Source organism: Theropithecus gelada, chromosome 5 (genome assembly GCF_003255815.1).
Source record: "Theropithecus gelada isolate Dixy chromosome 5, Tgel_1.0, whole genome shotgun sequence".
Taxonomy (NCBI): domain Eukaryota; kingdom Metazoa; phylum Chordata; class Mammalia; order Primates; family Cercopithecidae; genus Theropithecus; species Theropithecus gelada.
Genome location: NC_037672.1, coordinates 5,102,122 through 5,115,903, shown reverse-complemented (window position 1 = coordinate 5,115,903; position 13,782 = coordinate 5,102,122). Strand labels below are relative to the sequence as shown.

The 13,782-nt window shown below is 48.1% G+C and overlaps 1 protein-coding gene across 4 annotated transcripts in view; it reads right to left on the bottom strand.

Moving 5' to 3' along the window:
- The window catches only part of AFAP1 (actin filament associated protein 1), a 192,549-nt gene that overhangs the window by 21,380 nt on the left and 157,387 nt on the right, over window positions 1-13,782 (bottom strand). For 2 of the 4 annotated variants that reach the window (XM_025385958.1, XM_025385959.1), the window contains exons 12-14: window positions 11,342-11,459; window positions 6,521-6,772; window positions 3,659-3,773 (exon numbers count right to left, since the gene is read on the bottom strand). In XM_025385958.1, coding sequence (XP_025241743.1) covers window positions 3,659-3,773; window positions 6,521-6,772; window positions 11,342-11,459 — 485 coding nt within the window. The remainder of the gene's footprint in view (window positions 1-3,658; window positions 3,774-6,520; window positions 6,773-11,341; window positions 11,460-13,782) is intronic. The other 2 variants (XM_025385961.1, XM_025385962.1) reach the window with 1 other exon arrangement.

Here is a 13,782-nt window from a genome sequence, read left to right as displayed (position 1 = left end):
TGGGAACTCAAAAAGCCTGTTTAATCAGCCAACTCAGTAAACAAACACAAAGCCAGTTACTGTGCTAATTCAGTAAGAAAAAGGACAGGGCTGGTTTGAACTAAGCAGAAAAGCGACTAGTTCAAATTCTCCAATATTCTTTGAATCAAATTTTTAAAAACAGAAACAGAATATTAGGAGATTCCTTTAACTCACTTCCCTTTGAGGCACATGGCTTATAATTAATCTCAACAAGGTGGAGTGTGAACATTTTATAACAGACACAGGAGTCTATTACTATCAAAAATAATGTCTGAAATCCGCTTCCTTCTCTACCGTCTTCAAACACCTCCATAACCCTGCAGTATCTGTTCCTTACGGTCATGTCATCTGCCTGGCTCTGAATTCATCTGAATTGCTGCTACACCCCCAGCACTGAGATCAGCACCTGGCACGGAGTGTGGCACAATAAATGCTTGTTTAGTGACTAAATGAACAGCAGATACATGAAGAGGCAGCCAGGAGCAGTATCTGGAGCCTGACCGTCTAGGAAGGAGTCCCAGCTTGTATGTGTAGCTGCATGACCTGGAACAGGGCACGAAATCCCTCTGTGCCTCAGTTTCCCTTATCTGTGAAATGGGGATAGTAATGCACTGAGTGGTTGCAAGGATTAAATATTTATAAAGCACTTAGAACACACACAAAAATGGGCAATACATAAATGCTTATTTCATAAAATGAATAAATGAAGAGGAAACTAGCTGAAGGGAAAATTCACAGACTTGGCAACATTACACCACCCGTGAAAACGGCTTTCAAAACCTGGCCCCACGCTCTCTTCCTCTTCTTATGTGGGCCTTTTAATAACAGTAATTTAGGACAACACCTCTTTGTTAAGACACATGGAAGAAATGAAGGTTCTAACAAAACTCAGATGGAGGATCACCGATTTCAAAGCTTCCGAGATCTCCCAGTCGCTTCTAACAATCACTCACACCTGATGGCAACTCCCAGGCCTTCCTGACCGCACACCCCACGCGTCTGACTCCCTCGCAAGGCTAGAAACTACTTCAGGTGGAAGCCACGGGGGTGGCATGATGGTTAAGAACAAAAACACTGGACTCAGGGAGGTGGCTAGAAGCCCACGCTCCACCCTCCCTTGCTACATGACTCTGCAAGCAACCTCTGGAGAAGCTCAGCTTCACCCTCTCTAAAGCAGAAACGAGAAGGAATCCTGTGTGTGTGCATGCATGTGTACATGTGCGTGTGTGAGTGTGCACATGTGCATGTTTTAAATGAGATGTGTGTGTGTATGTTTTAAATCAGAAACATATATCTGAAAAAAATCTAACAAAATAACATGATGCCTGACGTAGTGGACACTGACTGACAATTCTTACCATATCGGCGATAAGTGATTCCCAGAGCCTTGTCCTCTCAGGGACAGCAGGGAGCCATTTCTAGCACCTGTCCTAAATGCTGGATTTGCCAATTCTTGCAATGTAAGCCATCACGATTTCAATGAAATACTGCATTTATGAAGGTATAAAAAGTGATCACTCCCCAGTCAATTTTCCCCTAACCAAAAGAAACACATAGAATGACAGCAAAAGGGTCAGCAGCCTGAGGAGAGGCAAAGCACTCAACAACCTGAAACGAAAGGATCACTGTTCGCAGCTAAAATAACGACATATTTTGCAAACAGGGCCAAGTCCAAACTCTACTCACTTATTTCTAAACTAAGCTGTTTTCCCAACAAACGCAATGCAGTAACCTATAAATCTCCACATCTTTTGGTCCCCATGTAATCTCACCTAATCTATAATGCAAGTGGCTGGATTCAGCAAAAACACGGAATGCCATTATTTTTCTCTTTTGTCACCATTAGATGTCACCAAAGTTAATAAAAACTCCCTACAGAAGGTCTCATAAAATAAAGGAATAAATCATCTAGAAAATGAAGTCAGCACAGGTACTGACAGAGAAACACCATGGCGAATGAGACTCCGTGGGATTCGGATTTTGCTTTTAATAAACCTTTCTGGGTGTGAGCTGCTCCTCTCCCCCATCTGCCCCTCCCCAAAGAAACAACACGAAAAGAGGTGAAAGTAAATACACCCAACACATTCAGGAAATAAGATTTGCCAGATAAGGTCAAAGGAAGTTAGTACATTAAACAAATGGGGGTAGGAGGGAGGCTTTGGCCCAACTGGCTCCAACCTATCTGGTCAACATGCATGTTGGGTGAAACAGAGGTGGAGAAAAGCTTAGGTCAGGGATGTACACACTTCCTCGGGGCAAGACGCCGCCTGGTCCTGCGGAGCGATTCCAAGCCTCGTCCACAAACATGGCCAAGGACACTGCCAGCCTCTCCATTCCCCTATGTGGATACTCTGACTCCAAAACCAGAACCACAGGGCAAAGGGATGTCGGCACGTGCCGGTATGAGAGCCTCTCTCTTCGGCAGCTGGCGTGGGGGTTACCAGCTGGGGCTAGCCAGACTCATCTTCATTAGCACAGAGACTGGTCTACCAGTTGCACAGATCCAGAGTCGAAAATCTCGGGTACAAATCCCAAGGGGCGATGGCATGTAACCACATCAAACTCAACATCTGCACCTAACTCCCACCTTCTTCCTCTGGGAAATTTTCCTGGACATGCCCAGATGGACTCAAGAGGCCCTCACCTGTAAATCCCCACACTGTAGCCCTACCACTTGCTTGTCTGCATGTGTGGATCTGTTGGACTGAAGCTGCCAGACAGCAACTACTTTAGTGTATCTTTGAGTCCCTTGAGTGAAAAAATGCTGCCTGGCTGGCTCCCTGATTAGACATCCAACATAATGAGGACTAATGCAAATACAAACACTTAAGAGATGCCATATCACCCCAGATGGATCTAGTGGAGGCAAGGGAAGAAGGTGCTGGGTCCAGGCAGCTGAGTCTCTCGTATCTTAATGCTTCTCTGCCCAATCTATTTTCGGCTGGACGTGGAGTTTGAAAGCCTGGCACCCACTCTGGCTCTGTGATGTACCAGCTGTGAGCCCTCGGGAGAGCTGCTTACTCTCCTGGTTATTCTTTTCTCATTTCTATGATGGGGTAAAGGATAATGCCTGTGCTTACAAAGTGGCTGTGTTTAGTAAACCGGATTGCATAAGAATGGCTTGCTGTGGACACAGGCACCGCAGGACTAACCATTCCTCAGAACTCCTCGTACTGCTCTGGTACCTTGAGGTCCGTGTACTACCTCAGTTATCCCAGCTGCGCCAACCACGGGAGCCACGTGTCTATGTCTGACAGAAAAAGATGCTGAGTTTAGAGTTTGCACGGCTTGTCAACCACAGATCAGGGACCAGAGCTGAGGTCTCCTGACCTGGAGTCCAGGGCTACCTGGAGCTGCAAGCAACCTGCACTCACAACTGCCTCCTATTTTAAAATGCTGAGTCAATCTCACAGGCAGCAAACCAGTTCTGGGCTTCAATTTACAAGCACGGTCAGAAAAGCTGGGTTGAATTCGCCACTGTCCTTCCACATGGCCGATGAGGAAGGATGACAGTGCCCATCGCTCCGTCTCTCCAGCTGACCCCAAGCTGGCACTCACTGGTGGGCAGGCTCAGACAGGCCCGGCTCCACCAAGTGCACTTGAAGCCAGAATGCAAGACATCCGATGGTATACTTACTCGAAGCTGTCCTTTTCACACCAGCCGCAGGATCCGCTTTTTTTGGCTGACTGCTCAGAGTCTTCCCTTTTCCTGTGACCCCATTAGATGCCACGGGGGGCTTTTTACCCTTGAGCTGTTGAAATAAACATATAAGAACATGAAAAATAAACACACAGTCGAACAAATCTTGGTCTTTTTTTTTTTCCTGCAGTCGTTTCTTTCAGTCTCTGACTCTAAGTATTAGAGAAACTAGTATCGACGCGGAAAAAAATGAATGTGAAAGAAAACCAAGATGGTAGGCCAGGCGCGGTGGCTCAAGCCTGTAATCCTAGCACTTTGGGAGGCCGAGACGGGCGGATCACGAGGTCAGGAGATCGAGACCATCCTGGCTATCACGGTGAAACCCCATCTCTACTAAAAAATACAAAAAAAAACTAGCCAGGCGAGGTGGCGGGCACCTGTAGTCCCAGCTACTCGGGAGGCTGAGGCAGGAGAATGGCGTAAACCCGGGAGGCGGAGCTTGCAGTGAGCTGAGATCCGGCCACTGCACTCCAGCCTGGGCGACAGAGCCAGACTCCGTCTCAAAAAAAACAAAAAAAAAAAAAAAAAAAAAAAAAGAAAACCAAGATGGTTTCCAAACACTGGGCTGCTGGGATTCTGAGGAATGGCTAAGGAGGGTGTGGCAGAGGCTCTGTAGGATGTGATCCGCTGGAATGCTGCGGAAGTGACCCCTTTCTACTGGCAGATCGCAAATGCTAACCAAGCTGGCACAGGCAGCTGTACCCCAGAGCACTCAGCTCAGAGGAGGAGTGTGTGTTTCTGAGGATAAACAGCTTTTATTTCAGTGGGATGCCTTTTAGGAGAGGAGCACGACCCTGCAGTGTGAGTTCTGCTGCTCCAAGTGCTTTGACACTGAGTGACATCCTAATGGGGTAAGTGACCGCCTTCTTACTTGCTGATGGAGTCCGTGGAAGGAAGCAAAAGAAGCATAACACAGACACAGCAGCAATAATAGGGAAACTAAACTTCCACTAACTACAGGTTTCTGAAACAGGGAAACAGTACTCTACCCCTGAGACTGATACAGGCCAACACGTTTTGCATTTTGCTGAAGTGACCTTACGTGTAGCTTAGTTGTGTGATTAACTCAGCACGACGGCAAAGGCTCACTCCAGCATCCACGCCCATGCTTTTTTCCATGATACGTTTCCTTCTGTTGCAGGCCTCAGTTTTTGGGAGGCAGAGAGATCTAGCTCCAAATTCTGGCTCTGTCATTTAGGAGATGTTGAGCAAGTTCTTTAAACTTTCGGAGCCCCCATTTGATCATTTAAAAATGTGAAGAGATATCTCCCCACAGGGTTCCTAAGAAGATCAGATGGTGTGCCATACACGGATGAAGCATATGGCACGTAAGTGCTCAGAAAAGTGCAAGGTCTCGCCAGTAAGCAATAGGCTCCCATTAAAATGACCAAATGAGGACAGGAAACCCAGAGGTCATGGAATTTAACTTGCAAAAGTGTTTCCTATTTCAACAAAAACAAAAGGGAGCAATAATAACAAAAACCCCACATGGGAACCGTACATCGAATGATTCCCAACCCATGTAGGCACAATCCAAGTGTGCAAGATGGCCAACTGCGGCAGGGTTTACCTAAGGCGACTCTAATGCCAATAAAAAGACAGGTAGAAACGTAGACAGATACACATTCACTCAGTAAATACAACACATAACCTGCCAACTTTTTGGCATTAAGTCCTCAAAAGAGGCCAACGGCTCCCCCTACCCCTGCCCCCCAACTACACTTGGCTCAGGGCCCCTCAGACTCACTGAATGGGAATTCCCAGGGATGGGATCTGAACAACCATCATGAAAAATCAAAAACCAACACCAACCTGCGCATCTGACTTTTGATGAAGCCGACCTATTGGGAGTTAGTGTTCTCAGTCACTACTATCTACAATTCTACAATTTTATCTGGTTCATTATTTTCTTAAGACTTTCCAAAGAATGGAGGAAAAAACAAAGACCTAAAACATGCCCATCTGCTGTATGTTCATATTCTTACATATGGGCTTAGGTCTTTAGGCAAAGCATAAAAAATCCTTAGGTTAAACATGTATACGCCGGGCACAGTGGCATGTATCTGTTGTCCCAGCTACTTGGGAGGCCAAGGCAGGAGGATCACTTGAGCCTACAGTTCAAGTCCTGCCTGGGCAACATAGTGAGACTTCATCTTTTTTTTTTTTTTTTTTTTAAAGGCCTAACACTACAAAATTACTCTGAAATGTTACTGTTTGTCATAAATACAGGGTGTGCAATGGACAACAGTTCAACATCATGGTTATTATTGTTCAATGGTCATCAAAAGTCCTTATTATCATTGTCTAGTTTTGGAGAGTATACCTTTAGACTTGTCATGGAGAAACACTACCGTACTCTGAATAATCTATTTCATGGTTAAAGATCAAAAGCAATGACTACACAGAGTCAACCCTTCCTCATTACGTGTAATGGAAACATGCTAAAGAAACTGGCCGTTCAAGAATCTTCTGGAAGGTTTTACTACCCGTTTCTTTTAAATTATCTTCCTTTAGTTGACATAATTCACAAAATTTCACTGGGGAATTTTCCAAGAACAGAAAGAGAGCCAGATGTGGGCAAAGAAACACAGTGCTCAGATAAACCATGAGCTCGTTAGAAATATCTCATCAGTTCCTTGGTAGTCAGGCTGCAAATTATATTCTAGTTGAGGGGAAAAAAAAAAAAAAACCCATTACGCTTTGCCTTTGATGAGTCCCATTTACTACAAGCTGCAAAACTCTGTTGGAGCAATGTGACTTGAAGGTGGTTCTAGAATCTTACAGAAGAAGATGCCGTACCTGCGAGTTGAGCCCGAGAGACGCCCTCCCCACAGAAGAGGTATTAGTGACAGACTGAGCGGAGGCGGGGTATTTGTAATGGTTAGAGGACAGCTTGTCAGCAGACAGCCTAGAGGCCTTTCTGTCAGCAGAAGAGTAGCGGGCAAAGATTTGCGGAGGCGGCAAGTTATCGTACAGGCCTGCGTTATCATAAAGCACCTCTTCTCCCAAGCCTCTGCTGCAGGAAGCAGGAAAGCCGTCTTCCGGTTCCCACTGCAACACACATAGCTTTGTGGTTAGTGACTTAGACACAGAAAACAGCAGCTTTTAGCACAGTGAGATGTCATTCATTAATAGTATAGCATTTAGCATAGCATGGTACTCCAACATTCTGCACACAGACTGCAGTTGTTATCAACAAGGCATGCACCCCCCAACACACACACACATACACAAACCCAACATAAGCCTGCAGACTGATTCAAAAGGACTGGACTTCTGAAACCTTATGGAAAAATTTCTTTTTTTCCTTAAACCATTCCCAGAACCCTTGGATTATGAAGTTTTTGTTTTGTCCTGTCTTTTAAAGAGAAGAAGCAATGTTGATTTGGCATTTTCTCCTTTAGAGAACCTGGGGTTCAGAAATTCCCCTAGTGCAGGACGTGGATGTGAGGGGAGCAACAAGCACGGGACTAGGGTCCTGGTGCTCTGGGGTCTATACGAAGACACACGAGGGCCAAGCGGAGCACTCGATGCTTTTCACAGCACTTCCCACATCCTGGGTGCTGACTTCATCTCACAGTCATCCGGGGATAGAGGGGGAAATGGAAGCAGAGACAGGCCCTAGAGCCGGTGAGTGGCAGAGCGGAGGGAAGGGCGCGCTCATCCCAGCACAGTACTGCCACTAAGCCTCGCACTCCTTCTGGGGACATGAGACCATCTGCAGGCTCCTCCAAGCCCCTGTGCAGGAGCCAGTGACCCAAGTCCTACGGGAACTGTCCACACACACCCTCTGTCCCCTACTCTGTACTGAAGAAAGTGCCACAACCAACACAACCAAAACGGTCTGTGAAAAGAGAAATCAAATCCTCATAGAAAATTAGATGCTTCCAAATCTAACTGATACAATGGTACTATTTTAGCAGAAAATCTCTAACCAAGGACTAAAATAGTGACGTGCCACTGCATGGGACAGAGGAATCTGAGAACATGGACATTAAAGTGTTAACTCAAAAACTGATAACCACAGCCACGGCCTTTTCAGGGTTAAAGGTCTTTATAAATTGCCTGGCATGACAAGAAAGGCAATATTAGTTCCTCTCTTATGTTCATTTTACCCGGCTGAGTCTTCCTGCACAGTCCTTTCTGCCAGACGGTAATTACAACCTTTTGTTATAAAAATAGAAAAGACTTAAAATTCTGCAGTAGGAGTGTCTGTATTCCTCCGCAATCACTTCAATGTGTCTATTTTTGTGATCTAAAAATAACGGTCCCTGCAGATAAACTCGGATATGAGAGTTTCATAATGACGACCTAGCATATATTTGTCCAGAGTTATTAAAACGGTCTAGACGAGACTATCATTTTCCTAAAATATCAAAGATTAAGTCACATGGAAGACTCAGAAAAACACCTACAGCGACCTCATAGAAGTTTCTAAAGTATGAGTGTACATACTTTCATCTCAGTCTAAGCATCATGGGGTAACACTGAATGGGTAAACATAACTAAAGCTGAAACAGTGCTATGATCCTAGATATTAGGTCATAAAAATGAACTTCTTTTTCTTTTTTTTTTTTTTGAGACGCAGTCTTGCTCTGTTGCCCAGGTTACAGTGCAGTGGTGCAATCTCAGCTCACTACAGCCTCCACCTCCAAGGCTCAAGTGATTCTCCTGCCTCAGCCTCCTGAGCAGCTGGGATTACAGGCATCCACCACCATGCCCAGCTAATTTTTGTATTTTTAGTAGAGATGGGGTTTCACCATGTTGGCCAGGATGGTCTTGAACTCCTGGGCTCAAGCGATCTGCCTACCTCTGCCTCCCAAAGTGCTGGGATTACAGGCCTGAGCCATCACGCCTGCCTATAAATATGAACTTCTAAAAACCTAGAAATGAGGCCCTCCAAAAAGAGAAGAGCTGGTAACAGAGCCGAACACACAGAAAATAGTTTCAGGAAGGGCCTGAGCAGAGGAAGGCCTAATAAGCAAGGAAGTCACGAACATGTACAGCATATTATGTCTTAAAGGCGGCTATCTCCAGCCCAGCAATATACACACACAAACAATTCCTACATGCAGAGCCCTTTAGGAACGGCAGACCTTTGTTTCTACAACAGATTAAGCTGCGAATAAATAACTTGAGGAACACTCGCTCCTGGGGCTGGCCTGTAGAGTGTCCTAACAGTCTGAAGACAACGTGCTGGGTGGAGCCGGACGATCACGTGCGTGGTTCCACAGGGTGACGACAGCATCCAGCTCACCGTCACAGGTTCGTGTGTAAGGCGTGCATGGAAGAAACGTCTGTGAGGAAAAGGCGTGTGAAAGGGTCTTTGGGTGGGACGGGCTAGACGTAGGCTCAGAGAAGTGGATGGTTCTCAGGATGCAGATGAGTGCGGTAACTGCAGTCTAAACCCAGTGATAAGACTGCTATCAAGAGACACTGGAGTGACACAGGGCAAATGGAGGCAGAAGAGCGGGTCCCACCTCAAGAAGGACTCAGAGGCCAGAATCGAGGGCAGGGACTAGCCTGAGAGCCCTACTTCACAGGGTACTGTGGTGCCATCTTAAGCAGGAAGAACTCGCCACAAGACCTGCCCAGGGGTGGAGCGCTGTGGTGACTGGACACCCAGAGACACCCCAGGGAGGATTGGCTGAGGGGGAAAGGAGGAGATTCACTGGACCTGATCCCCCTCTGCCTAAGATGGGGGGCTCTACTGGATGGACTCTGAAGCTAGGATGGGATCCAAAAGTGGCTCTGTTTGCCCCATGCCACCCTATCCTAACATGGGACCTATGAGCAGGCCCTGCCCTGCCCAGGGCCCAGGAAGCTCTCCCCGCTCCTATGTCTGTTTCCCTCCCAGGTCCACTCACTCTCACGAGACTCAGAGGCCCTTTCAGGACAAAGATAATCACTTCGCCATTTCTTCTTCAACTGGCACAGAATCTGGACCCTGGGAGACACCCAGCCAATAAGGCAAGGGAGAGAGGACTGAGGAGGGAAGGGGGCAGACGAAGTGACAAAAAGATCCCTTTTTAGAATCAGGTGGGGCCTCGCACAGCAAGGGCGGCCTCCCCCACGGGAACCCCAGGGCAGGTCCAGAGCGGCAGGAAGGAGGAGGCGGCCAATGGGAAGGCAACTGAGCCCCAGGGACACACCGCGTCCATCGTGGCTCCTGAGGGATGGGCCACCCGCTTCTGACCCCGGCCACGAGAACCTGCTTTCAGTTTGTTTATGCTCCTGAGCACTGGGGGTCCTCAGCCCCTCTCTTCCCTCAAGGAGGCTGTTGTCTCCTGGTTCCTGCTGTGAGGCAGCTATGAATTTACGGTGCCAGGGCTGACTGAGGACATTCATCAGAACATCAGGAAAAAGACTGGAGAAGCAAAACAGTAAGAAAAAAGTCTGACATACCTTCCAAGGCTGGAAAACATAACAATAAATTTACTTTATGTCTACCTTTGAAAATTTTCTTAACATAGATGCCAATTTCAAACCCTTCCAGTACTGGGAGACAAATGGCATAGTGGTTTCTCACAAGCCTCCTTCATTCATCCGCTAACTGTGAAGGCCTCATCTCTGAACGCCCAGGGCCGGGCACCGTGCCTGGATCAGACAGGATGCTCAACACGTGGTTGTGAGATGAGTAACAGGCAGACACCGTAGAACCAGCACCTGTTGATGAGGCCTGCTGATGACACATATGACACAACACGCTGAGAACAGACTTCAGAACTCCTAAGGCCAGGCACACCCTGGAGGCCAGTGTAACAGAAAGCTGTGACTGAAGACTCCTGCATGCATAGATGGACATATGGATATACAGACAGCGCTATGCCGGGAGCCAGGAGCCTGGCCGCTCCAAATCCACCCCAAGGGAAGCTGTCGAATCTGTAATGTGATCATTCCTCTGTTATCATTTCCTTCCCGAGGGGCTTTCTCAGCATTTTAATCCCATCGGGAAATAACTATTCAGCAATAACTTAAACTGTGTTATGTTTTGATTTAACAAGTTATCCAAGTATTACTCTAACATGCTCTCCTTTAGTCAACATTTTAGTGGGCTGACACGTTTAATTAGTGACAGTGACATTAGGCTGGGCACAGTGGCTCATGTCTGTAATCCCAGCACTTTGAAAGTCTGAGGTGGGAGGATCACTTGAGCCCAGGAGTTCAAGACTGGCCTGGCCAATATAGGGAGATCCCGTCTCTACTAAAAACCAACAAATGAGTGGGATGTGGTGGTGTGCACCTATGGTCCCAGGTACTTGGGAGGCTGAGGTAGGAGGATTGATTGAGCTGGGGAGGTTGAGCTATAGTGAGTTGTGACTGCACCACTGCACTCCAGCCTGGGCAACAGATGGGGACCCTACCTCAACACCAACAGGAAAATGACAGTGACATTAAATGACAAACTGTCTACTAGTCTCAAACTATCCACTTGTCCAAATGCAGATTCAGATGAACAGCATGTCAGAAACCAGGAGAACAGGGATGAGATGGAGTCTCCTTGCTTCAGAGCATTAAAAAGCTGACCTTACTCAGTAGCTGAAACCAGGGGAACTGAAGCATAGAATTTTCACAGCTGTCTAACAAAACCAACCATTACTCCAGCCAAAGGGCACTCACCGAGCCATTGATGCATGGGACGTCGTCGTAATGAAGCGCCGTCCCGCTGGGGTGGGCATAGCCGTTGGAGGTGCCCCCCAGATATGGGTTAGCAGATATAACACGCCTGTTCATGAAACTGAAAGAAAGGAAATGCGTTAAAATCCAAAACCTGACCACCTTTTACTCCAACGAGTCAAGTCTTTAATGAGTTCTGACTTTATTCCCAAGGCTATGTCAGAGGTCACAGGGGCAGAGAAGAAATACTAGACAGAATATAGGCGGAAATGAGAAGATGCACTGGAAGGTCCTATAAAATTAGGACAGCACATAATTTGCAGAACCGCGGCACAGAACGCCAATAACCAATGCTAGGTACACACAGCAAAGCCTGCAAATAACAGGCGTTCAGAAATACCAAGCATTTTGATGATCATCCGTCTCTCACAGCGGCCAGCTCCTCTCACCGCCTGTGTTCATCATAATGCTTTACTGGAACATACGCCTCTTTAGCAAGTGTGTTACTTCCAAGAGGACAACATGGCCTGCAGAGCTGAAAGTTACTGTCTGGTTTTTCTTGGAAAAAGTTCATCGATCCCTGTTCTATAAGCTTTCTGGGACACTCATTCACCAAGTATTTATGGAGTTCTTAGTACTCAATCAGCACCACTGCCACCCCACACATCTTCACCTCTTCCCTGAATTTCCTCAACTTCCGAGAGCCACTGACAGCGGCCTGAGAAATCCTTTAGAAGGTGTGTTATTGTGGTATAATAAATATATATTTTGGTCTTTGTCCCAAGTTCCTGGTCAAGGCTCCTAAAACTCTCGGAATTTCCTACATGAAGAGCAGGATGAGGGTTGGTTGTCAGGGAAATCAACCCTGTGATTAGGGCTGGAACTTTCCATAAAACCCCAAAAGGATGGGGTTCCCGGAGCTTCTGGGCTGTGTGCATGCGGCGGTGCTGGGAGCGTGGTGCGCCCAGCGAGGGCACGGGAGCGCTGTGCCCCACACGCCTTGCCTGGCACACCTCTTCCCTCACTGCTTCTGAGCTGTGTCCTTTTACAGTAAACTGGTAATCCAGTAAGCACGCTCCTCCTGCATTCTGTGAGAGTTCTAGCAATGACTGAACTGGAGGGGAGGGGTCGTGGGAACCTCCAACTCACATCCCACTGGTCAAACGCACAGGTGATATCCTGGACCTGTGACTGGCATCTGAAGTGGAGTCAGCTTTGTGGACTGGGCCCTTCACTGGGAGGGCCTGACGCTGCCTCCTGGAAGACCGCTGAGGGTTGAGTTCATGTATGAGGATACCCAGCTGGTGCTCACAGAAACCTAGAGAAGTGCTTGGCGTGAGAAAGACCTGCCCACCTAGTGGCCAGGGGTGAGGCCAACAGTGTGGAGCCTGTGGTGAGGGAACGGCTCCCTCCCCTTTAAGGAGGGCAGGCCGGGCCACGCCAGCCTCCGCCCAACACCCCCAGGGGCTTCTGAAGTCGCAAGGTGCTGCCCAGGGCCGCGGGGCTCCGAGGGACTGGGTTCCTGCTCCGTCACTGCGCGGTGATTTCCTGCGCTCCGTCAGTCTCCTGGGTGCCCCGGCACTCCCCTGGCTCTTTCAGCTTCCCCAGCCTCTGTGCCTGCCAAACTCCTCTCCTGACACCCCTCGCACCCGGATCTCCGCGTGGGTGCTGCCCCCCAGGAGGCGGCCCGCCCCGCAGCCCCACAGCGGCCTCTCCCTCCTCTCCGGGCCCAGGGCCACTGCCCTGCATCTGCGTCCTGCCTGCTCTCCCCTCTGGAGGGCTGGCCTCAGGAGCGCAGGGACCACGCGGGCACACGCAGGTGCAGGTGCAGAGGCAGGGGCAGGGGCAGGGGCAGGGGCAGGGGCAGGTGCCTAGAGGCTCGTCCGGCTTCCGAAGCCACGGGTCAGGACTAACAATGTAAATCCCAGGGAAGGGACCACCCCGACAGCATTTCCTGCTAGTAGGGGTATTTCACAGGATCCTGGGCTTCTGTGATCACCAGATGAGGAAAACACAGGGTAGGTGAAAACTGGGGAGAGAAACACAGGAGCAAGTGAAGCCTGCCTCTTTGATAAGAAGTCCGGCAGCATAGCCTCGGGAGCGGCGGGAGGAACCGAGGAACCGGGCTTGGGGATCGGGGCTGGGCTTCAGCAGCGCGGGCCGCGGAAATGGCTCCGCACAGAGCGCGCGTGTGCCCCCTGCTGGGGAGGGACGCCATGCGCGGCTTGCTGCCTGGACACATTCTTCAATTATAATTTAAAAAGTTTTTCCTTTGCTTATAAAAAATTAATACAATTATACTAAACTTAAAATACATACAGGTATATGTAGGAAAATAAGATGAATAAGAAGAAAACATACAAGAAGGAAAGGCACAGCAAAACTTGAACATTTGTTTCGCAGTAATAGATTTTGATTTTTAAAAATACATATTTAAGGTTTTC